At 48.0% G+C, this 25854-nt stretch overlaps 1 protein-coding gene across 3 annotated transcripts in view; it reads right to left on the bottom strand.

The window, feature by feature from the left end:
• CHCHD6 (coiled-coil-helix-coiled-coil-helix domain containing 6) overlaps positions 1–25854 on the bottom strand; it is a 363492-nt gene that overhangs the window by 271161 nt on the left and 66477 nt on the right. The window contains exons 5-6 of one of the 3 annotated variants that reach the window (XM_073644940.1): positions 13826–13846; positions 6223–6306 (exon numbers count right to left, since the gene is read on the bottom strand). The exons of 1 other annotated variant lie outside the window; for it this stretch is intronic. In XM_073644940.1, the coding sequence (XP_073501041.1) occupies positions 6223–6306; positions 13826–13846 (105 nt within the window). The remainder of the gene's footprint in view (positions 1–6222; positions 6307–13825; positions 13847–25854) is intronic. One more of the 3 variants, XM_073644941.1, reaches the window with a different exon arrangement.

Raw genomic sequence — 25854 nt, 5'->3', positions numbered from 1 at the left:
AGAGATACTGCAGCTGCTCCTCACTGCTCAGTCACACATATACAGAGGGAGAGATACTGCAGCTGCTCCTCACCATTCAGTCGCACATATACAGAGGGAGAGATACTGCAGCTGCTCCTCACTGCTCAGTCACACATATACAGAGGGAGATATACTGCCGCTGCTCCTCACCATTCAGTCGCACATATACAGAGGGAGAGATACTGCAGCTGCTCCTCACTGCTCAGTCACACATATACAGAGGGAGAGATACTGCAGCTGCTCCTCACCATTCAGTCATACATATACAGAGGGAGAGATACTGCAGCTGCTCCTCACTGCTCAGTCACACATATACAGAGGGAGAGATACTGCAGCTGCACCTCACTGCTCAGTCATACATATACAGAGGGAGAGATACTGCAGCTGCTCCTCACTGTTCAGTCGCACAGACATAGATGGAGAGATACTGCAGCTGCTCCTCACTGCTCAGTCGCACAGACATATATGGAGAGATACTGCAGCTGCTCCTCACTGCTCAGTTGCACAGACATAGATGGAGAGATACTGCAGCTGCTCCTCACTGCTCAGTCGCACAGACATAGATGGAGAGCTACTGCAGCTGCTCCTCACCGATCTGTCGCAGGTATACAGAAGGAGAAATACTGCAGCCTCCCCTCAACTCTTAGTGCTCAGACGCACATATACAGGAGAGATACTGCAGCGGCTCCCCCTTCTCTCTCACAGCGCCCACTTTTAGGATTCCTTGTCAATCTCTCCCTTTCTATCGGCAACAGTAAAGAATGGCGGCCAGCTGACACAAGATACTTACCAAAGAATAAGATGTCGACTAGAACAAACCATCAATACTTGTTCCTGTTCTACTGGAAAAGAAAGTGTTAAGCGCCTGTAGTGTTGCAGTTACAATATGGTTTCCACCTTGTAGCAACCTGTGGATGTCACAGATGTTCTAACAATACAAATTCATCCCTCTCCACCCCTGTACGATACACGCCTTATCATACTCATTTGTTGCTTAACAGATGATGCAAATAAGCTCCAAGCAAGGTGGGAAAGGTCTACATAAGAGTAATGATGCATCATGGGATGCTCACGACTATGGTTCTTCCAGGAACTGACCAGAATTAGACAACAGGGATACTTACTTGCAGCGCCACCAGCTGTCCAAGGGTTGCGTCTGGTATTGCAGCTCAGTTACATTAAAGGGAATCGGTCAGCAGGTTTTTGCCATTTAATCTGAGAGAGGCATGATGTAGGGGCAGAAAGTCTGATTCCAGAAATGTATCACTTACTAGACTGTGTGTTTCAATAAAATCAGTGTTTTATCAGTAGGAGATTATCACTACAGGACTAGTTATCTTGTGCCTCCTAGTCAAGACTCTACTTAGAGCACTAGATAGACTTTCTCGACCATTAAAATGTATAATTTCCCTACAATATTAACGTATAAATTAACCTAGTGTCACGGGTGTGTCAGGTGTGACAGACAGTAGCTCTGGATCCAGCTGTAGAAGGTCACTGCTCTTGGCATTGTAGATGCCTTCTTGATCCTCTCATCACTGTAGTATTGTTATATCCTTTTCCCTTTAGGACCCAGTAGCGACCTCCACCTTCTGCTGCTGATTAACACACCCTTGCTTGGTAGTTAAAAACTCTCAGTTGCTCCAGAGAGTCACCGGCGATAGTTCTATGTACCACTGTGCAGGATTGGAGCACTAGCAGTCGGCTAGTATCGTCTTTGGTGCCCTTGGAGGACAGTTGGTGTCATCTGTCTAGTGTCTGCTAAAGCTAAGTATATCCCCTTTGTTTGTCTACCTTGTTGTCTTTAGTTTATAGTGGGGCCTGACAAGTGTTCACCCCGTCCCCTCCCTATCTAGGGCCAGGCTCTAGGGACATTCAGGGTTTAGGTTCCTGCTTGGCGATAGGTGCGGAACCTTTATAGGGACGATAGGGTAGGCAGGGTGATATTAGAACTGCCTAGGGGTCTCCACTCCCCCTTTCCCTAGTTGTTGGGCTCCCGTCCCCCTCTTCCTGTCATTGTACACTTATTTCTTCCCTCACCTTGCGTCACACCTAGTGAGCTAAAGACGACTGCTCTAATGCACACTGGGGGGGGACAAAAAAAAGAGTGACCCGACAAGTTCCCTTTAAATCCAACCAAATAGGACATTTTTAAAATCCCATTAGATCTGTCAACAAGCTTTATTAAAACTTTTCCAAAAGATGACAAACTGCAGGATCCTTACCGGAACAAGACGCCATAAGGCAAAATGTTATTCAGAATATATGAGAAGCGATTTAATCCTCGCATGGCCTCTCAATCAACTGCGCCTTATTCCTCCCACTTACAAGAGCGGAAGAACAAAATATAAATTAACGTGCCAAAATGTATAGCGTGACGGCATTAAGCTGGGCGCCCGCACGTTAATTAGCACGGAGTCTTTTATGAAGCTTGGATTTTTTATTTTATTTTTTCTTTATTTTTTTCCATTTTCCCTGAAAACAGCGAGTGCTTAGGACTTAGCAGAGGGTTATGTTTACCACCACCAAGTCTGTAAAGGGGGCGAGGACGCGGCGTGATGGTAAAAGGTGGAGGGAGGAGGGGATGGAAAAAGAAAAGGGAAAAATACAATAAGTAGTAGGAGAAGCTTTACTGTTGTGACTATAGAAACAGAAAATGTCAAGGTCTGTGTACATTCAGTAAATGAAAGTGAAATTATATAAAAGCTGCAGCTAATAAAAAAGAATGAGTGCATCGCGTCTGCGGCTTTCACCGCACAGAATAAAAAGCACAAAGAGAAAGGTTGTTGTTTCCGTCACTTTTTTTTTTTTTTTTTTACAGAATTAAGCTTTATTGCGGGATTCTAAGAAACGCTGCCTGGATTTTTTCATTTCCCCCTCGTTGCCAAAAAGGGCCTTTTTGCACAGTTTACAGACCTAATAAACGCACTTTTGGATTTCCTGTGTTAAGCACAAGGTGAGCGGATAAATCCTACGGACTTCAACTTGTGGCTCGAGGGACTGTCACGCTACAAGTCACAGGACGGCTATAAAATGAGGAAAACGGCTAGAAAGTGACAGAAGGAAGTAAAAGGGTAACACCTCATTATTTATCTTAAATACAACTCCTATCATGTTCCAGCATAGAGCTAAGATCTCATGGAGGAGTATTCTACTGTGCTCACTACTGCCCTCTGCTGGCTAATAAACTGTGCGCCAGCTGTACAGAAGAAGAGTGTGAGAGGGGAAGTGATATTGGGGACTACTATAATACTGCTCCCTATGTACAAGAATATTACTATAATACTGCCTGCTAAATACAAGAATATAACTACTATAATACTGCCCCAATGAATATACTACTATAATACTGCTCCTATGTACAAGAATATATCTGCTATAATACTGCCCCTATGTACAAGAATATAACTACTATATTACTGCTCCTATGTACAAGAATATAACTACTATAATACTGCCCCCTATGTACAAGAATATAACTACTATAATACTGCCCCTATGTACAAGAATATAACTACTATAATACTGCTCCTATGTACAAGAATGTAACTACTATATTACTGCTCCTATGTACAAGAATATAACTACTATAATACTGCCCCCTATGTACAAGAATATAACTACTATAATACCGCTCCTATGTACAAGAATATAACTACTATAATACTGCTCCAATGAATATAACTACTATAATACTGCCCCAATGAATATAACTACTATAATACTGCCCCAATGAATATAACTACTATAATACTGCCTACAGTTATTTAGAAACAACGCATTTACACCTCCTGAGATAAATACACAGGTGACCTATTGTCATCAGATTCTCTTAGTAGTGCAGGCTCAATCCTTGGTCCTGAAAGCTCAGGTGACCTTATCTCATCACAGAAAGAAGATACTAAAAAAACAGTTTTCACATTTTTTAGCATAAACGTAACATTTTTTTTTTTTACTTTACAAAATATCGTGGAGAGAAATCTATAGGAGAAAGATGCATTATTTAATCGGTGTGGCCTTGACTTGTGGAGATTCCTTACAACGTGATGTATAAAACATAAGTGCAGTAACAAGCTTACAAGCTGCGCTATTGTGTTCCCTAAACAGCAGCTACACTTATTCGATCCATTTCACTGTTTACACAAGACGACCATTAATCAGCCGAATTCTGAAGTCAAATAACAGCGTGTCGGTGTCACGGCTGCCGCTCCACTTTGATGCAGTTTTTTTAACCATGCAAGGAAAATGCAAAAAAAACATTAAGGAGGGGGGTAAAAGTTAGCGGGGATTGTACGGGATGAGGAGCTTGGATGCAAAGACTGATATTAATACTGATGGCATTATGTGGTAATCAAAATCAAAGCAACAAGTAAAATGGCAGCGGGAGGGCAGACGTACAAAATATCTTTAGTGCTAAATTCTACAGAGTCCTTCTTCTTCTTACGTCACATTGTGCACCAAGTTCTAGATACAGCAGAGTTGCAGCCTGTCCTGGTCACTTTTTCTAACTCACATTACATTTGTCACTTATTATCCACGCTTACCCTGCAGAAACTACTTGCTTAAAACAGTGCAGAGGCTGCTGTGATCACAGGACTTTATTAGATAGTAGTTTTTTTTTCTACAGATACAAAAGCTGCTTGTAATTCCCTGTTTAGGTAAGGATACAGTAGAGCTGCTGTCTGTCCTGGTGACTCTTCCTACAGTCCTACTAACTCGTATTACGTATGCCATTTCTCACTATTTCACTCTTAGTTTGCAGAGACTACTTGCTTAAAACAGTGCAGAGGCTGCTGTGATCACAGGACTTTATTTGTAGTGAAAACCTACTATCTAATAATGTCCTGTGATCACGGCAACCTCTGCACTGTTTTAAGCAAGTAGTTTCTGCAGGGTAAGCGTGGATGATAAGTGACAAATGTAATGTGAGTTAGTAGGACTGTAGAAAGAGTGACCAGGACAGGCTGTAGCTTTACTGTATCTTTACCTAAGAGGGAATTACAAATAGTTTGTGTATTGTATAGTAAGCTTTCTCTACAGATAATGTCCTGTGATCACAGCAGCCTCTGCACTGCTTTAAGCAAGTAGTCTCTGCAGGGTAATAGTGGAGGATGAGAAGCGGCACATGTCATGAGTTAGTAGAACTTTAGAAAGAGTGACCAGGACAGGCTGTAGCTTTACTGTATCTTTACCTAAACAGAGAATTACAAGTAGTTTGTGTAAGATACAATAAAGCTACAGCCTGCCCTGGTCACTCTTCCTACAGTCCTACTAACTCATATTACATATGTCACTTATCATCCATGCTTACCCTGCAGAAACTACTTGCTTAAAGCAGTGCAGAGGCTGCCGTGATCACAGGACATTATATGTAGCGAAAGCTTACTATCTAATACACAAACTATTTGTAATTCTCTGTTTAGGTAAAGATACAGTAAAGCTACAGCCTGTCCTGGTCACTCTTTCTAAAGTCCTACTAACTCATGACATGTGCCGCTTCTCATCCTCCACTATTAGCCTGCAGAGACTACTTGCTTAAAACAGTGCAGAGGCTGCTGTGATCACAGGACATTATCAGATACTAGGTTTTTTTTCTATGGATACAAAAGCTTCTTGTAATTCCCTGTTTAGGTAAGGATACAGTAGAGCTGCTGCCTGTCCTGGTCACTCTTTCTACAACCCTACTAACTCATATTACACTTGCCAGTCCTCCCCCCTCCACTCTCACACTGTAAAGGCTACTTGCTTGAAACAGTGCAGAGGCTGCTGTGATCACAGGACTGTATTAGCTAGTAGGTTGTCTCTACAGTTACAGAAACTACTTGTAATTCCCTGATTAGGTAAGTATACAGTAAAGTTGCAGCCTTTTCCAAGAAAATGTTTCTAAAATCTCAAATTCCACTTCGGAGCCTAATTTCTTTTAACAGCGCAGAGACTGCTGTGATCACAGGACGCCATCAACTAGCAGATTCCCTTTATTAGGTACAAAGATTGGAATTTCCATTTTGGGTAATATTTTCAAGTTATTTTCGCTATAAATCTCTATCTTTCTCTTCCAATTTATGACAGCAGGGAGCAAAATGTGTTTGTCACTTTGAAGAAGCCCTAAAGTAGTATATGCTGGTAATATATTAACTCACTTCTCAAAGCAGCCTTGCAATTTCAGTTTTTTGTACTTGGTCTCGAGTGTTGGACACTTACCTTCTTCTCAATGCTTGTCAGCTGCTCCTTGTGGAAAGCATCCAGTTTTTTAAGCTCTTCTTCTTTGTGTTGGAGTTCCTTGGCCTACAAAAGTAGAAAACCGAATAAAACAGACATCTATAGAACGTTGTTATGCCTAAAGTAACGGAGACCCCATATGCATGCATCCCGCCGCTCCATTTTTCTCCTGGACCCCTCGGACGGCTATCCTTTCAAAAACTGCGAGTTTTTTGTTACAGTACTTTCCATAACAATAAGTGTCAGATTCCACCTTCCTGCGCTTTTCTCCTTTTCCTACCTAAACTTTATAAACCAGGTACAAAGAACTATATAAGTGATGAGCTTTTTTATGCTCCTTTCTCGCACGGATGACATCGCAGAGATGCTTTATGGGAAAGACCTACAATGCGAGCTTGAACTTTTAAAAACTATGAAGGCGTTGGGTTGAAATTGACATAGCCGAGTGATAAAGCGGCCTGGACGGAAGTGATCCCCGGGGGTCTTTCAAACACTGGCAGGGGTAGCTAGGAAGAAAGATTGCATCTGAAGGCTGACTGCTTCCCGTATTCTTCCCAAGAGCAGCATGCAATGGGCAAACCGGGACATTTCATGAAGTTTAGGCTGAGCGTATCTGGCAAGGAAAGAAAGCCCCGTCTGGCTTGCCGTATTTTAAATGTCAGCTTCATCTGATGCTCAATGAGCCTGACAGGATCCTGCCGAAGACCTGGAGGCGAGGCATGCTTCAGCGGGGAGGGACTGGAGTAAAGATCATTGGGGCTACGGGATGACTTTTCTAATTCAGATCAGAACGTGGGAGGCTCAGACCATCCCAAAATTAAGAGGTTCTCAAGTGAGAGTCTTGTAACCCATTCAGATGCATGCAATGCCTGGGCGATAAGAATGGGATTTCTTGCTTGCCACAATCACACGAGAGACAAGACGCTCTGCAGACACAAGGTTTGTTTTTGCAATGCACAAGGAAACGACATTTAAAAGGGGTTTCCAAGCTATAAAAATTATATTCTAACGCCCCGTACCCCTGCTAGCAGCTTCAACCCAGGTTCTGGCTGCGCAGTTCCCCTGCTAGCAGCTTCATCCCAGGTTCTGGCTGCGCCATTCCCCTGCTAGCAGCTTCATCCCAGGTTCTGGCTGCGCCATTCCCCTGCTAGCAGCTTCATCCCAGGTTCTGGCTGCGCCGTTCCCCTGCTAGCAGCTTCATCCCAGGTTCTGGCTGCGTCGTTCCCCTGCTAGCAGCTTCATCCCAGGTCCTGGCTGCGCCGTTCCCCTGCTAGAAGCTTCATACCAGGTTCTGGCTGCGCCGTTCCCCTGCTAGCAGCTTCATCCCAGGTTCTGGCTGCGTCATTCCCCTGCTAGCTTCATCCCAGGTTCTGGCTGCGTCATTCCCCTGCTAGCAGCTTCATCCCAGGTTCTGGCTGCGCCGTTCCCCTGCTAGCAGCTTCATCCCAGGTTCTGGCTGCGTCGTTCCCCTGCTAGCAGCTTCATCCCAGGTCCTGGCTGCGCCGTTCTCCTGCTAGCAGCTTCATCCCAGGTCCTGGCTGCGCCGTTCCCCTGCTAGAAGCTTCATACCAGGTTCTGGCTGCGCCGTTCCCCTGCTAGCAGCTTCATCCCAGGTTCTGGCTGCGTCATTCCCCTGCTAGCAGCTTCATACCAGGTTCTGGCTGCGTCATTCCCCTGCTAGCAGCTTCATACCAGGTTCTGGCTGCGTCATTCCCCTGCTAGCAGCTTCATACCAGGTTCTGGCTGCGCCATTCCCCTGCGAGCAGCTTCATCCCAGGTTCTGGCTGCGCCGTTCCTCTGCTAGCAGCTTCATCCCAGGTTCTGGCTGCGTCATTCCCCTGCTAGCAGCTTCATCCCAGGTTCTGGCTGCGTCATTCCCCTGCTAGCAGCTTCATCCCAGGTTCTGGCTGCGCCGTTCCTCTGCTAGCAGCTTCATCCCAGGTTCTGGCTGCGCCGTTCCTCTGCTAGCAGCTTAATCCCAGGTTCTGGCTGTGCCGTTCCCCTGCTAGCAGCTTCATCTCAGGTTCTGGCTGTGCCGTTCCCCTGCTAGCAGTTTTCTGCCAGGTTCTGGATGCCTTTTTACCCTGTTAGCAGCTTCATCCCAGGTTCTGGCTGCCCTGTTCCTCTGCTAGCAGCTTCATCCCAGGCTCTGACTATACCGTTCCTCTGCTAGCAGCTTCATCTCAGGTTCTGGCTACGCCATTCCCCTGCTAGCAGCTTCATACCAGGTTTTGGCTGCGCCATTCCTCTGCTAGCAGCTTCATCCCAGGTTATGGCTGCACCGTTCCTCTGCTAGCAGCTTCATCCCAGGTTCTGGCTGCCCCGTTCCCCTGCTAGCAGCTTCATCCCAGGTTCTGGCTGTGCCGTTGCCCTGTAGCAGCTTCATCCCAGGTTCTGGCTGTGCTGATCCTCTGCTAGCAGCTTCATCCCAGGTTATGGCTGCGCCGTTCCTCTGCTTGCAGTTTCATCCCAGGTTCTGGCTGTGCTGATCCTCTGCTAGCAGCTTCATCCCAGGTTCTGGCTGCCCCGTTGCCCTGCTAGCAGCTTCATCCCAGGTTCTGGCTGCCCCGTTGCCCTGCTAGCAGCTTCATCCCAGGTTCTGGCTGCCCCGTTGCCCTGCTAGCAGCTTCATCCCAGGTTCTGGTTGTGCAGTTGCCCTGCTAGCAGCTTCATTCCAGGTTCTGGCTGTGCCATTCCCCTGCTAGCAGCTTCATCCCAAGTTCTGGCTGTGCCATTCCATTGCTATCAGCTTCATCCCAGGTTCTGGCTGCCCCGTTCCCCTGCTATCAGATTCATTCCAGGTTCTGGCTGCGCCGTTCCTCAGCTAGCAGCTTCATCCCAAGTTCTGGCTCCGCCATTCCCCTGCTAGCAGCTTCATCCCAGGTTCTGGCTGCCCTGTTCCTCTGCTAGCAGCTTCATCCCAGGTTCTGGCTACGCCATTCCCCTACTAGCAGCTTCATCCCAGGTTAGTGCTGCGCCGTTCCTCTGCTAGCAGCTTCATCCCAGGTTATGGCTGCCCTGTTCCTCTGCTAGCAGCTTCATCTCAGGTTATGGCTACGCCGTTCCCCTGCTAGCAGCTTCATACCAGGTTCTGGCTTTGCCGTTCCTCTGCTAGCAGCTTCATCCCAGGTTATGGCTGCGCCGTTCCTCTGCTAGCAGCTTCATCCCAGGTTATGGCTGCCCTGTTCCTCTGCTAGCAGCTTCATCTCAGGTTATGGCTGCGCCGTTCCTCTGCTAGCAGCTTCATCTCGGGTTATGGCTGCCCTGTTCCTCTGCTAGCAGCTTCATCTCAGGTTAGGGCTGCGCCGTTCCTCTTCTAGCAGCTTCATACCAGGTTCTGGCTTTGCTGCTCCTCTGCTAGCAGCTTCATCCCAGGTTCTGGCTTTGCCGTTCCTCTGCTAGCAGCTTCATCCCAGGTTATGGCTGCGCCGTTCTTCTGCTAGCAGCTTCATCTCAGGTTATGGCTGCCCTGTTCCTCTGCTAGCAGCTTCATCTCAGGTTCTGGCTGCGCCGTTCCTCTTCTAGCAGCTTCATCCCAGGTTCTGGCTTTGCCGTTCCTCTGCTAGCAGCTTCATCCCAGGTTATGGCTGCGCCGTTCCTCTGCTAGCAGCTTCATCTCCGGTTATGGCTGCGCCGTTCCTCTGCAAGCAGCTTCATCCCAGGTTCTGGCTTTGCCGTTCCTCTGCTAGCAGCTTCATTCCAGGTTCTGGCTTTGCCGTTCCTCTGCTAGCAGCTTCATCCCAGGTTCTGGCTGCGCCGTTCCTCTTCTAGCAGCTTCATTCCAGGTTCTGGCTTTGCCGTTCCTCTGCTAGCAGCTTCATCCCAGGTTCTGGCTGCGCCGTTCCTCTTCTAGCAGCTTCATCTCAGGTTATGGCTGCGCCGTTCCTCTGCTAGCAGCTTCATCTCAGGTTATGACTTCGCCGTTCCTCTGCTAGCAGCTTCATCCCAGGTTATGGCTGCGCCGTTCCTCTTCTAGCAGCTTCATCTCAGGTTATGGCTGCGCCGTTCCTCTGCTAGCAACTTCATCCCAGGTTATGGCTTTGCCGTTCCTCTGCTAGCAGCTTCATCCCAGGTTATGGCTGCGCCGTTCCTCTTCTAGCAGCTTCATCTCAGGTTATGGCTGCGCCGTTCCTCTGCTAGCAACTTCATCCCAGGTTATGGCTTCGCCGTTCCTCTGCTAGCAGCTTCATCCCAGGTTATGGCTGCGCCGTTCCTCTTCTAGCAGCTTCATCTCAGGTTATGGCTGCGCCGTTCCTCTGCTAGCAACTTCATCCCAGGGTCTGTCTATACAGTCCTCTGCTAGCAGCTCCCTCCCAGGTTCTGGCTGCTACCCTTCCAGTCCTTTATCCTGTGCACGTGAAGGGGGCCGTCACCTGCTAATATCATTAGCTAAGCCAGCCTCCTTTTCCGTCAATGCATCAAAAAAGGGTTAGGACTTAAATTATCAGTCAGCCAGGCCCCATCACAGCCAAAATATGAGAAGGAGTGCACAGCGGAGGAATGGGCGATCGGAGCTAATGGGAAGTTGCTAACTATTTAAAGTTGATCGATGCCCAATTTTTATGGGTTGGAAACCCCCTTTAATTATTGGGCATGTCAATTTTAATTAGAAATAGGTCCCCTTTAAACGTAAATCTTTGCTCGGTCCTTCCTCCCTTCATGTTAGGGGAAAGGATCGGATTCATACATCTTGCCATCTATGACGTAAATGAAATGGGAAGAATTAATAAACATTTGCATATTCAATTGGCATGCTCCATGCATCGTCACTAACGAGCTTGGACACTTGGCAACCTACATGCCTATTGTTTCCCCCATGAGACTCATAAAACAGCCCCCTCTGGAAGACAAAGACTTCAGTCCAAATAGTTGGAGTCCCCGCTAGCAATTAAGCCGCACGTGTGCATCTGCATATGGTTTTTCAGGAGACAGGGGGGGGGGGTGTAAATATTTCTCTCTGCTAATGATTAATAATAGGCACATGGGGCTTTCTTCTTTTTGTCTCAGCCCCCCGTGTAATGTGTATTTTTGCATATTTCCTAGTGCCAACAACAAATCTGCCGCAACAATGGGCGGAATTATTTGTATCGCCCTTAAACAAACAATGGCGGCTTGTGCGCTGCTGAATGAGGAGTTCACGTATGTAGACAGTGCTAACGGGGAGGGGGGAAATCTGGGCTGATAGGTGGCTGACCCGGTTCAGCTACGATGGAAGCCAGACGGTACTTAACCTTTCCTGCTAACACGAGCCTTGATTGGGAAGAAAAGCAGAAATGCTGCAGGATTTAATGAAGATTATGTATGCAAAAACTCATTAGGGAGAGTGCCCTGTGATCTGCAGCTCGCAGACTCCGTCCAATAGGAAGGTTATTCATGGTAATGGCTGGCCGGTGCCAAAAAGGTATTCGAGGGTGTGAAGTCTGCAGCGGCAATTAACCAGCTTTCATTTATGAACCGCTCATCTCCCTTTCATTATTCTCTCTTAACCACTTAGCAGGTTGAGCTATGAGAAGGTTGTGGAAGTGGCCGGGCGTTGGCGTTCAATACATCTGCAGTCTAATCTATAGGTTTATTTTCATGGATACCTTGTTTTTATTTTCACATCAGTGTTCTAATGAGGGTCCAAAAGGTAACCACATTCTACTTATATAGAGGTGATCAGTGGTCCCAAGATCCCAACTGATCGCTCAAACCAGGGGCAGAAGCAAAAAGCCTATTCTCCAGCACGAGAAGAGCGATGGGTCCCAATCCCACTTGGCTCACACTTCAAAATAAGTTACGTGTTCCTCGCTCTTTGGTTTGAGCCCTCCCCAACCTATCAAAGCTACTAACCACGGGCTACAACATATCAAAATGTTTAGTCACACTTTTAAGTCATTATTTGTGCCCCAGTTTTCACAATAAGAGGAGTTCAGTTGCACAATTAATACTATTCCCGGGCGTCCGTGATGGAAGCAGCTGCATTGTGCATTAAACGCTGCAATAATTTTGGGTGCCCTGTGCAGGACCCTCCTCCCCCCACAAATAAAAGATGATTTTTTTAAAAATTTTCTCTTATTCCTACTATTGCACAAATTTACAAATAAAGCAGACTGTATTTGGGGGGGGGGGCACAACAACAATTCAGCGTCTTCACAATTTCAATTTGTATTTCATTGTCGTCACCAAATCTTCTTCAGGCTAGTTCCCATTTCTTGTAAATAATGGTTGGCAATTGCCTTATCATTTCTGCCTTTCCTTACAGTGTCCCGGACTTTTCTCCTTGCCTGTAACATGCTGCTGCACAGTGCAGCGACCGCAGCCTCGCCTGTGCATTACTCCTGCGCCTGTGCATTACTCCTGTGCCTGTGACTCTAGGATCCTTTTAATAAATGCACTATAGCTACTAATAAATGTTGTCTGACCACAGCTAATGTCATTGTCCTGCCTGTGACATGCTGCTGCACAGTGCACCGTCCGCAGCCTCTCCTGTGCATTACTCCTGCACCTGTATCTTCTTAAGATCCTTCTAATAAATGTTGTCTGACCACAGCTAATGTCAGTGTCCTGGCGTTTTCTCCTTGCCTGTAACATGCTGCTGCACAGTGCAGTGTCCGCAGCCTCTCCTGCGCATTACTCCTGCGCCTGAGCATTACTCCTGCGCCTGTGCATTACTCCTGCGCCTGAGCATTACTCCTGCGCCTGAGCATTACTCCTGCGCCTGAGCATTACTCCTGCGCCTGAGCATTACTGCCGCGCCTGTGCATTACTGCCGCGCCTGTGCATTACTGCCGCGCCTGTGCATTACTCCTGCGCCTGAGCATTACTCCTGCGCCTGTGCATTACTCCTGCGCCTGTGACTCTAGGATCCTTCTAATAAATGCACTATAGCTACTAATAAATGTTGTCTGACCACATCTAACGCAAGTCTCCTGCCTGCGACATGCTGCTGCACAGTGCAGCGTCTGCAGTCTTGCACGAGCATCTCCCCAGCCTGCTGTTCAGATCTGAATTGCTCCTTAACCATTAATAAATGTCTTCCGGTGACCCGTCCCTGCAGTGTCGTGGAGTTTTCTCCCAGCCTGTGACATGCTGACTCTAAAGTGCACGGCGTGCAGCCTCTCCTGTGCCTAAAGGAACTTTTAGCTGAGCCGAAAACTGTTGATCCAAGTAAACTAAATTTGTCGGGTGCTTTGATTTTTAGTCTGGCGTAAAAATCCTAAAATCGCAAGCACATCGACCAATGTCAACAAGGGATGTGCTGCCGAGAACATGTGGGGACAGTAGGATCGCATTAGGTGTTCGTCAGCGTCTGCCGGGCATCAAACATCTTGACTATAGTTAGCCGGTTCCAATAGGCAAGGTTGTCTGTTTGATCTTTTGTCTAGTACTAACTTTAGGAAAGTCCCAATGCCCAGCCGGCTGGCCGCCTCCATTGCACTTAATCCACAGATACCAACGTCGGGAAAAAAAAAATTGTCCAAAAGTAAATGGAGTGGGAGATCCGAGAAGGAAATTAAATAGACTACAATTTCCACAAACAATCCCCATACGGTGACAATATGACAAGTGAAATAAGCAGGAACACAAGCCAAACAGTGCTTACCCATTCATCCAAATCCGCAGGCTTTGCAAAATGAAAAAGGGGAGAGGGAAAGAAGCAAAGGAGGGGAAAGAGAGAGAAAAAAAGGAAAATGTCAGTGATTTATCGAGCCCGGGTTTCTACAGCACAAAGCCTTGTGTTCATCCAATGTAGAGAGAGAGCTTAAGGAATAGAGAAGAGAAGAGCAGCGGGCAGCCATTGTTCCACAAAGCTTCATATACTGGAAACATGGCCAAACGTGGCTTCTACAAAGGCTCCAAATGCGTCGCCTCGGAAGCCGCGCGGCAGGTGCTGGACGGGGCCAAACATAAACCCCTTACACACCTGAGACCGCGATTTATTTCACCGCTACATCTTTTTTTTTTTAATAAAAGCTAAAACTACAAAATATAGAAAAACTTTGAACTGAGAAGAAGAAAAAAAATAAATATTTTATGGAACATTTTTTTGAAAAAGTAGGAAGGGGGCGCAGGGAGTAATGTATTCATAACCCGACCTAGAAATGATAGAAAGGGCCAAAAATACCAGGCAGCGGCAGCGGCTTCTGACAGAGTTTGCTGGGGAAGATTTGTACAGTGGTTAGACCTTTCATCTGAGGTTAGACGTCTGGTTCTCCATGAGCGCGGCTGTCCAAAATTGCCAATTGAAGCGTAAAAAAAAAGAAGAAAAAAAAAGAAGAGACGGGGGAAGAGTGCGTGGGGGGGGGGTGAAGTGCAAAAAAAATTAATAAACCACTGAGACATTGAACTAAATTCTAAGAGAAGAAAAATCTAATAATTTTTTACCAGAAAGGACAGTTCTGTTCGTTTCGTTTGCCTTTAAAGGGAGTGACTGCCTTTTAAATTTTTAGATCCAATATTCTGTACAGATTTATTTTTTAATATATTTTTATGGGGGTCAGCAGGGCTCCAATTTTCTGACACAGCTACAAATCCCCCGCAAAGATAGCTAACATTTTGGCTACCTGTAACCACCACTAGAGGGAGCTCACTGAATGTATAATCAGTATGCAGTGAGCTCCCTCTAGTGGTGATCACAGACAGCTAGAATTATACTGTTTAACCCAGTGGTGCAGAAGCCACATGCTGCGTGTGATTGCATTCTTTGTGGTCCGTCCTTAACAAAGTAGACAAATGTTTGCGTCTAGTGGCTTTTCACATGTAGTTGCCATCTCAGAAAAGAGCGTAACTACTAATGGCACACTGTGTACCATATTAAGAGAAGGAGGTGCTTGGACCCCTTCTTGGCACTCCAAAAATAGGTAGATGAGGTGCAAAGGAGGCGCAACATGTAGTGTCGTTAAGGGAATAGTGAAATACCAGATGGTTTCTGCAAGTCCCAATATTTTACAATGGAGAGGGAGCAGCAGGCTGAAGGGTCTCCTCCTCTCTAGAGGACTGAGTAAGGAAGAAGGAGACCCCCCATATATAAGGATCGTCGTGGTCGGCCGCACATTCCCAAGGGTAAGAAATGTCCCATGCCGACAGAAATGGCATTGGATGGGGACGAATGATCTGCATATCGCTCCAGTGGGTCATCAGTCCGTCTACGGCTTTTATGATGCAGCACCGCTTTTTCTGCCGCTCCCTCTCTGAGTGGACAACGTATAAGAAAAAATATAAAAAAATTCTTAAAGACGTTGTCCACTACTTGGACAACTCCTTGTTATAGCCCTCGCTTGGCCTCGATAAAATAAAAAAAGCTTATACTCCCCTCCTGTGCTGGCGCCATTCCTGCGATGTCGGCACTCGTGGTACCGGGGGTGCCGTGCTATTGATGTGACACGTGACCCTCGGTGCCCAATCAGCGCTGGTGTCACTGTCCTCGACTCCTGTCGAATTGAACATGTAGAGGTAGTGAGAGAGCAGCTACAGCCCAGACTTCCTCTTCATGTCCAATTTGTCGGAAGGTGGGGACAGTGACGCCAGCGCTGATGTGACACGTGACCCTGGAGCCCAAACATCTGAACGAGAGCCCCGGTACCGTGAGTGCCGACACCGGTGGAACGGCACCAGCACGAAAGGCGAGTATACGCTTTTCAATTTTATCTTGGCCAACAATTTCAAGAAGGGGCTGTCCAAGTAGTAGACAACCCCTTTAAGCCGACAAAGGTTTTTATTAGATCTCTTGTACTTTAGTTAGTATATGTCATGTGTGACCCGCAAATCGGAGGCGGCTCAGAGGAAATGGGTTTTCGCTAACCTTCTAGTAATGAACGACGTTTCTGAGCAGTAAGACCTATAAATTCCTTTACGTAAATCAGACACGGAAGACGGAAAAAAAACTGCAATAGAAAATTATATTCCCTTCATAAATCAGCACAAAAAAATATCTAAAATGAAGAGTGACGGAGCATTACAACCTTCTTCGGAGAAGTCGGAGCAATAACGGAGATCTTCATAAATCGTCTGATACCTGGCCTGGATTTACTAACCCAGTTAATCAATCCTTAAAGTTAAAAGCTACATTTATCAAAACCTGCCAGACGCGAGGGAGGGGCAGGTGCTAAAGAAGAGAAAAATTGTGAAAATTTTTTGCAATTACGCAAATGGCATCTCGGTGTGAAGTCGAGGACAAATTACGACATTGAAGCAGATGATAATACACAAGGGTGGTAAATCATCAGGAGTCATCGCACCTAATTGTCCCCCACCCTCTCCCCGGGGGGATGTTCCGCAGAACGGGGGCAGAACCGGGGCTATTATCCGCAGCTCCTCTCCTAAATTTCCATATCCGGCGAGTTCCCAGTCATCACAATTGATAATCCTTCGCACCTTTCCACTCCACTGAGGCAATCTGCGGTGACAGAGAAGACTCCCCACCATCCACTCGTCTCCCACCCGGGCCGGCTCTCTCCCTCTCGCTAATTCTCCGCTCAGGTCCGTGAAGCGCAAAATTACAGACATTTCGAATTAAAGACGGAGAAAAAGCGAAGGAACCTTATCAAATCAACATTAGCATCATCCGAGTCTTTAGAGGAAATAAGGCAGTGAAATATTACAGGCTAGGTGAAGCAGAGAGACGATGAATTAGTCGACACTGGAGGTAAAAGTGGCCGACGGCGGAGGACCGGCACGTCCCGATCGGCTGTCCAAGGCCGCCTTGATGATGATTTACCGCTCTTGGACAAATTTATTAAAATCCAGGAAAAAAAACACTTTAACCAGATAGTTAGACAATGCACTGAACAGAGGGCAGAACATGGCGGTATGTCTACTGATCAAAGAGCTTTACCCATAAATAAGTAAAACATTTCTGACTGCTGGGGGCCTCACGGATCACTAGAAAGGGTCCCAAGCCTCTGGACCCCCATATTGTAATTGGAGAATTAAAAGCATCTGCACAGGCATGCTACTATGTGGCTGATAGAAATAACCGCACCCTGTCCTCAGCAGTCTCCTTCAGGCCCATAGATAATGAGTGAGGAGTAACCGACGATCCATTAACTCTAAGACCCCAGAAAGTTACAACAAAGGCTTAGGTACCCTTCTTGTGATCGGCGGGACCCCTTTATAGTGATTGAAGGGACTCCTTTACAGTGATCGGAGAGAATCACTTTCCAGAGATAAGGGGAAACCATTTCCAATCATCGGTCACCCGCGGCAGCCAGTTATGGTCATCAAAAAGAGCCTGCTCGGGCCCTCGGTTGGAGCCCATTGCAGTCCTCAGTGGGAGCCCATTACAGTCATCGGAAGGAGCCTATTGGAGTCATTGGCAAGAACTCTTTAAGGGTGATGGAAGAAAACTCCTTTCTGGGGACCGATGAGACCACTTACCAGTCATCGATGGAACACTTTTCCAGTTACCGGTGAGAACCCATTTCCAGTGGTCAAGGAACCTTTTCAAGTGATCTGCAAGACTCCTTTCGAGTGATGGGTGGAGCCCTCGGCAATGAGATTTATTACCCATCCACGAAGTGATTTGTAAAAAAAACATTTCTAAATAAGAAGATAAGCTCTTGCTTTACTACTCAAAAGTAAACCCAGGAAACAATCGGTCATAGGGGTGCGTTTACTCTATCTGACAATCAGTCACAGGGGTGGGCTTATTCTTGCAGACAATTTTTAATGCTCCACTGAAATGACAACTTAAAAAAAAAAAAAAAATAGTCATTAAAAACAAAAAAAAAACAACCTAATATAGTTTAGTGCCTACAGCTCCTATGTTAAACTATACGTCTCCATGGTAACAGATAATAAAGCCTGTGTGTTGCACTATCCTGAGTGACGGTTGCTGGAAAGCTGCGCCGTCACTTCAGTTTATTGGGTAATTATTGCCTTTTTCAACATTATCGATGGTAAAAACAGAAAAATATTGGACGGCAAAGAAAAATACAACCATGGCGAACAAACACGTTAGAGGTCATGAAGTCTCCAAAATAGCATCCGAGACCATGCCCCTAAAACGAAGCCGATCACATTAAGGCTATTCTTGAGGTCTTATGTGAACGTATGACTGATCCAGAGAGGAATCCCACAATGATGCCCCCGCAATGATGCGCTGTTTCAGTGCGCAGCGGTGGGACGCTAATCCAAAGTGTAATAAGAAGAAGCCACAATGACCCGATCATTGGGACTTTCTGCAATGGTGGCCCCATTCTCTCCTATAGTCGAGGATCGGACCCGGAGGGCAACTCGTCCAGGATCGGCCCCGGAGGGCAACGCGTCCAGGATCGGCCCCGGAGGGCAACGCGTCCAGGATCGGCCCCGGAGGGCAACGCGTCCAGGATCGGCCCCGGAGGGCAACGCGTCCAGGATCGGCCCCGGAGGGCAACGCGTCCAGGATCGGCCCCGGAGGGCAACGCGTCCAGGATCGGCCCCGGAGGGCAACGCGTCCAGGATCGGCCCCGGAGGGTTACGTGTCGGCCACATTTTCGGCGGTGTAGACGGAGAATGTGTGAGTTCAGAGAGACCTCTCCCTTCCTGTGACAGATACAGATGTGCAGATAATGGCTGTTTATCGTCTCCTGATCATTATACATGGATGCTCTAAACTGTAATAGACCCCGGTAATGAATGAGGCATTTCAGCAAAGCGCTCCCGGGGTCATTACAAACAATTTCCCCAGATTTACACACTAGAGCAAACTGAATGATTACTAGTCAGAGGCCATTCTGAATCGTTACATTATTTCCACTATTGTACCCCTTGATATCACTGCAGGCATAATGGGGGCCGCAGAGAAGATGAAAAGGGTCCATGTTCAACAGGCGGCTGCTGTACACTGCCGACACTCGCGGACTCCTCAGGGCTGAGGAGCGGAGGTCAGTCAGCTATACCCCTCAGGGCTGAGGAGCGGAGGTCAGTCAGCTATAACCCTCAGTGCTGAGGAGCGGGGGTCAGTCAGCGATACCCCTCAGTGCTGAGGAGCGGGGGTCAGTCAGCGATACCCCTCAGTGCTGAGGAGCGGGGGTCAGTCAGCTATACCCCTCAGTGCTGAGGAGCGGCAGTCAGTCAGCTATACCCCTCAGTGCTGAGGAGCGGGGGTCAGTCAGCTATACCCCTCAGTGCTGAGGAGCGGAGGTCAGTCAGCTATACCCCTCAGTGCTGAGGAGCGGCGGTCAGTCGGCTATACCCCTCAGTGCTGAGGAGCGGCAGTCAGTCAGCTATACCCCTCAGTGCTGAGGAGCGGCAGTCAGTCAGCGATACCCCTCAGTGCTGAGGAGCGGAGGTCAGTCAGCTATAACCCTCAGTGCTGAGGAGCGGGGGTCAGTCAGCTATAACCCTCAGTGCTGAGGAAAGGGGGTCAGTCAGCGATACCCCTCAGTGCTGAGGAGCGGAGGTCAGTCAGCTATACCCCTCAGTGCTGAGGAGCGGAGGTCAGTCAGCGATACCCCTCAGTGCTGAGGAGCGGGGGTCAGTCAGCTATACCCCTCAGTGCTGAGGAGCGGGGGTCAGTCAGCTATACCCCTCAGTGCTGAGGAGCGGAGGTCAGTCAGCGATACCCCTCAGTGCTGAGGAGCGGCGGTCAGTCAGCTATACCCCTCAGTGCTGAGGAGCGGAGGTCAGTCAGCTATACCCCTCAGTGCTGAGGAGCGGCGGTCAGTCAGCGATACCCCTCAGTGCTGAGGAGCGGAGGTCAGTCAGCTATACCCCTCAGTGCTGAGGAGCGGCGGTCAGTCAGCGATACCCCTCAGTGCTGAGGAGCGGGGGTCAGTCAGCGATACCCCTCAGTGCTGAGGAGCGGCGGTCAGTCAGCTATACCCCTCAGTGCTGAGGAGCGGCAGTCAGTCAGCTATACCCCTCAGTGCTGAGGAGCGGAGGTCAGTCAGCTATACCCCTCAGTGCTGAGGAGCGGCGGTCAGTCAGCTATACCCCTCAGTGCTGAGGAGCGGAGGTCAGTCAGCTATACCCCTCAGTGCTGAGGAGCGGCGGTCAGTCAGCGATACCCCTCAGTGCTGAGGAGCGGCGGTCAGTCAGCGATACCCCTCAGTGCTGAGGAGCGGCGGTCAGTCAGCGATACCCCTCAGTGCTGAGGAGCGGAGGTCAGTCAGCTATACCCCTCAGTGCTGAGGAGCGGCGGTCAGTCAGCGATACCCCTCAGTGCTGAGGAGCGGCGGTCAGTCAGCGATACCCCTCAGTGCTGAGGAGCGGCGGTCAGTCAGCTATACCCCTCAGTGCTGAGGAGCGGAGGTCAGTCTGTGGGGGTCGTGATGACATTCCACTCGTCCTCCAGTCACTCCAAATTCAAACTATGAGCATGGGTCAACCATTCAAAGAATGAGTCAGACAACAAGCTGGTTCAAACTCAGAGCATGCTCAGAAGGCTACTACAGACAACGTTCTCAGCAATGTTCTGAATTTATTTTTTACATGCACAAATCTAAATACACTACATAATGGGAGGGGAAAGAGGTTGTCCGGAGCGGGGTAAGCCATGAAAGTCCAATGTCTGGCCACTCCTGATTGGTCCACATCTCCTTATCTCAGTCTCTGGGCAGATATTGCAGCCGTCAGCTTATAATCTTGTTTCGTTTCTCTGAAATAAGTCTTGGCAACACTGGAACTGTCTTAGTTTAAGTTTCGATTTGAGTATTACGTAGCAAGGAAAGCTTATTGTTATATGACACAAAATGGTGGTTAGTACATTAGCAAAAAAGCGTATAAAAATTACAAAAAATATAAAAGTTACAAATATATATATTCTCTTTTACCCCGACATTCCCCCCTAAACACTAAGCTTTCCTTTGCTTCGGGGCCTTTGAGACTGTCCATGTGTGGGGAGAGGGGAGGTGGATTTCTTCACCCAATCATCTTAGAAGCTGCCCCCTTATGGGACGCCCCCAGACAATCGAGCCCTATCCTGAATGACACATGGAGTTCTCCCAACTGATCCTAAACTGAATCTTTCAATTGGACTTTATCATGGGGGGGGTCTGGTCAGGCTTGTTCAAAGGAGTATATTTCTCTATATAAGGGGACTATGCAGCACAGGACCACCAGGCCCAATACTAGTAGGCCTCCCATTACTAGACAAACTTGTTGGAGGAATCCCTTGAGCCCTCCCAACCAACTTGAGAAAAAGGAGGTATCTACCCCTGTGTGGTAGCTGTCCACCCTGGGACAGACAGTAAGCATATGAAAAGGATATAGAAGAAGGTAGTCATCTTTTATAGACTCGTTCTGTCTCTCGTGCAGTGGGAGGCGTGAATCCAGGTGCTCTTGCCCTCAAGCTTCAGAGCCGTCGGGGTGGTGAGAAGCACAGTGTACGGTCCCTCGAACCGCGGCTGGAGGCAGTCTTTCCGGACAAACTTCTTCACATACACTAGATCGCCTGGGATGAAATCATGTACTGCATCACCTGTAGATTCTGGGAGAGAAGCAGATACTGGAGAGCGGGTGTTAGTCAATTCTCTAGACAAGGCAATCACAAATTTTACCACTCTATCATGTGTTTCAGACAACTCTTGGGGCCTAATCTCTCCTATCTTGGGTGGGGTCCCAAACAAAATTGTATAGGGAGTCAGCCCATGTTTGGCCTGAGGAGTGTGTGTGATATGATACAATACTATAGGGAGTAGGTCGGGCCAGGGGAGGGGATGATCTTAGGTCATTTTCAAGAGCTGGGTCTTGAGTGTGGAATTCATTCTCTCCACTTTGCCTGAACTGGCAGGATGGTATGGAGTGTGGAGGCCCAAATCTGTTCCCAACATGTTCCAGAGTTCTTCGTAGATATTTGCTGTGAAAGCTGGTCCTTGATCCGATTCTATGACTTGGGGAAACTCCAAATCTGCAGGCAATTTCGGTGATCAGTTTCTTGGCTGTGACTTTAGCAGTCATGTTGACAACCGGGTAGGCCTTGGGCCAGGCTGAGAACATATCCACGGCTACCAAAACGTACTCCTATTTTCCTGCTTTAGGCATTTGGATATGGTCAACTTGTATTCTCTGCCAAGGGTAGTCTGGTTTAGCCAGATGTTGAAGAGGGACCCGTGCCATACACGTTGGGTTGCAGGTAGCGCAGACAGAGCAGGATTTTGAGTACGCAGTCACAGTGGAAGAGATTCCGGGTGCAAAGTACAGTTTCTTGATACATGCCAAAGCTTGATTCTTTCCTCTGTGTGTAGGCCCGTGAGCCCATGCTGCCACAGCTGAGTACATGCGTCTAGGCAAGCAAGGCTTCCCATCCACTTGGTAAAGAGTCGAGTTGACCTTTGAATCTTTGCAACCTGCCAGCACAGCTCCTGCCGCTTTCCATTGCTTGACTTCTTCAGTGGGGGGTCTTCCTTTGTTCCTCACACAATTTTTCTTTAGGCATCCTGACCCCCCTGGATTCCACTCGTGTCTCCGCTGGACTTGTATGGTCTTCCGCCGGCTGTTCCTTGGCTCTTGCTCTAGTGAGCGCCACAGCTACGGTTTGCAGAGTCTCTCCCATCTCTTCTTCCTTTTCCTGCCACTTTGATGACACATTCTCCACTGCTGCAGTCTTGGCTGCTTGGTCAGCTAGGTGGTTGCCCCTGGCTTCTCTGGATTCTAGTCTTCCATGAGCCTTGACCTTGATAACAGCAACCTGAATGGGTAGTTCCAGGGCCTTCATTAGGGCCTTAATCCATGAGACATGTTTCACTGGTGTACCTGCAGCTGTGATGAATCCTCTAGACTTCCACAAGAGTCCAGAATCATTACAAATTCCATGTCCATACCTGGAATCGGTATATACATATTCGCCTTTGTTCCTGCTGCCAGGTGGCAGGCCTCTGTGAGAGCCACAAGTTCAGCTTCTTGTGCAGACATGTATGGTGGTAGAGCTTCAGCCTTGAGGACTGTTAGGTCCGTTGTGACAGCATATCCCGTGTGGAACTTCCCTTGAGGGTCTGCGAAACGGGATCCATCAGTCCATAGGTGCAAGGCAGGGTCTGCGAGCGGATGTGCCACCATATTCTCTGGAGCAGAAGTCTCTTCCTGCAAAATTTTTATACAATCATGAGGTTCCACCAATGGATCTTCACCCTCTTCACCTTCCCCCCTAGAAGGTGGAAGCAAAGTGGCAGGATTGATAGTCAGACATCTGGTAAATGTTATATTGGAGGGCAACAATAGGGAACACTGCAGCCGCAGGTGTCTTTGGTTGGTGAGATGTTTCGGAGATGTTTGTTGCAGAACAGCTGAGAGATCATGGCCAAGGACGATATCAGCTGACTTGTCAAGGAGAATGTGAGCAGCGTGGACCGCCTTAAGGCACATGGGGGCAGTTCGGGCGACAGGGTCCAGGCGGGCTGAGTAGTAGCCCAAAGGCCGATACTTATGATCATAGCGTTGTGCTAGAACTCCAGAGGCATGACCTTCCGATTTCGAGACAAAAAAGTGAAATGGCTGAGTATAGTCTGGTAAGCCCAAGGCCGGGGCAGAGACAACAGCCTGTTTAAGACGGTCAAAACATAGTCTGTGTTGATGAGAAACACGTGGATCTTCAGCATGAAGCCAAACTGAGCCTTCATTCTTGAGACAGTCGTACAGAGGTTGCATGAGCTTTGAGGCATCAGGGATCCATTGCCTGCAGTAAGTGATGAGGCCAAGGAAAGTCTGCATAGCGGAGTAGGTGGTTGGGAAGGTGATATCCATGATGGCTTGTTTTCTTTCTTCAGTCAGATGTCTAGCACCTTGTGATATACAATGTCCGAGGAAAATGACCTTGGGCAGACACCATTGGACTTCGCCTTTCGAGACTTTACAGTTAGCTGAGTGAAGAAACCAGAGAAGGGATACTGACATCTCTGGCAAATTTTCTTCAGTGCCACAGAGTAAAAGATCATCCACATACTGTAGAAGGGTGACCTGAGGGTTCTCTTGAACCCATGGCTCCAGAATAGACTTCATAGAATGAGTGAATTGGTTAGGAGAGTTCTGGGCTCTTTGCGGAGTCCTGGTCCATGTAAGCTGTGCTCCTTGAAAGGTGAAGGCAGAAAGAAACCACGAATCTTCATGTAAGGGTATACTGAAAAAGGCGTTGGCCAGATCTAACACCGTAAACAAAGTGGCCGTTGGAGGCAGCTGAGACAAGAGGGTGTTTGGGTTGGGTACCACTGGAGTTTCTAAAATGGTAGCTGCATTGACGGCTCTGAGATCCTGAACCAACCGGTATCTTGGAGGCTCTCCCGGAGCGGTTTTCTTTTTTACAGGAAAGAGGGGTGTATTGCATGGAGATACACATCTGACAAGGACTCCTGATTCCAGGAGGGAAGCGACTTGGGTACTCAAGCTTTGTTCTTGTGCAGCCTTGAGGGGGTATTGTGGCAACCGTGGGTACCTGTGTCCAGGCTTGAGGTGTACCTGGACCGGGGGAACCTGCAGGAGGCCAACGTCCTCTGGCCCGCTGGACCACAGAGAGTGAGGGAACTGTGAGGTTGTATGGTCATCATCATGAGAGGGAAGGCTTTAAGAACACCGCGGTCTTCAGTCCCTTGTTTGGAATGAGGGTCCCGCAAATAAGCTCCATACCATGGTTTCCGAAGGTAATTGTTGCCTTCATCCGCTCTAAGAGATCGGCTCCCAACAGGTTGACAGGGCAAGTTTCAGAGACCAAGAATCTTGTGAGTACTCCGGTGAACGGTCCTGCAGACACAGGGACTGTGAGTGGAGAAGAAATATGTTGGCCTTCTACCCCAACACAGGTGAGGGTATCCGGTGATAGGGATACAGAAGGAGGGAGCTGTGCAGAGGAAATGACAGATGTGGCCGCCCCAGTGTCCACCTGTAACTCCAGTGGTTGATGGTCCACCTGTAAAGTGACAGTCTCTGAGGATGTGGTCAAGGCTACCACACTCCCAACATAACATTCATCCTTCAGAATCACGAGATTGTCTTCTGTTTCTAGATGATCCCTTGTCATCTCTTCTGTCTTGTTTTCTATATGTGGGAGGAGTATCATCACCTGTGCCTTTAACCATTACCCACTTGATTCCATGTTGGTTGCCAGGGGGTGGGTAGCTTTCTTGAGCTTGATATAGCATGGCAGGTGCGGCTTTCTTCTTTGGCTTAGTATCTTTTTCCATTTTTAGCATTGATTTTTGGAAAGCTTTAACGATGTCCACCGCGTCGTTGAAAGAAGAAGAACGAATCTCGGGCCGTACTCTCAGGACTTCATCTCTGAGAGCGTCTTGTAGGCCATCTACTAGGGCCTGAACCAACAGGGCGGCCTGCGTCCTGACGTGAAGACTGTATCCGAGATCCTCAAAATGCATGCTGAGTCTTGCAGCATATTTTTCCACAGATTCATCAGGGTTTTGTTGAACATCTTGTACAGACCCAGCTTGATCTGACAAGCGATCCTGAGCCCAGGCTTTTAACTGTTTCATGTATTCTAGGCCGGATTCATACGTACTAAGGGGTCCTGCTTTTGTGGAAACCATGGCCTTTTGAAAGCTCTCCGTTTTCGGCTAAGTGAGCCTGGCATTCTGCAGCCAGAGTAGAACCAACAGCAAGGGAAATTTTGCGAGCCAATCCTCCAACATGGCTCATACAGGTGTTTGCAGGGTTGACTATGGCCCCCACCCGATGTGTAAGGATGTCACCATAGCCTATTGACAGAGTGAC

The sequence above is a fragment of the Phyllobates terribilis genome, unplaced genomic scaffold (genome assembly GCF_046119375.1).
Source record: "Phyllobates terribilis strain yellow unplaced genomic scaffold, ASM4611937v1 Scaffold_8__6_contigs__length_399053987, whole genome shotgun sequence".
NCBI lineage: Eukaryota > Metazoa > Chordata > Amphibia > Anura > Dendrobatidae > Phyllobates > Phyllobates terribilis.
This window is presented reverse-complemented; position numbering and strand designations above follow the sequence as displayed.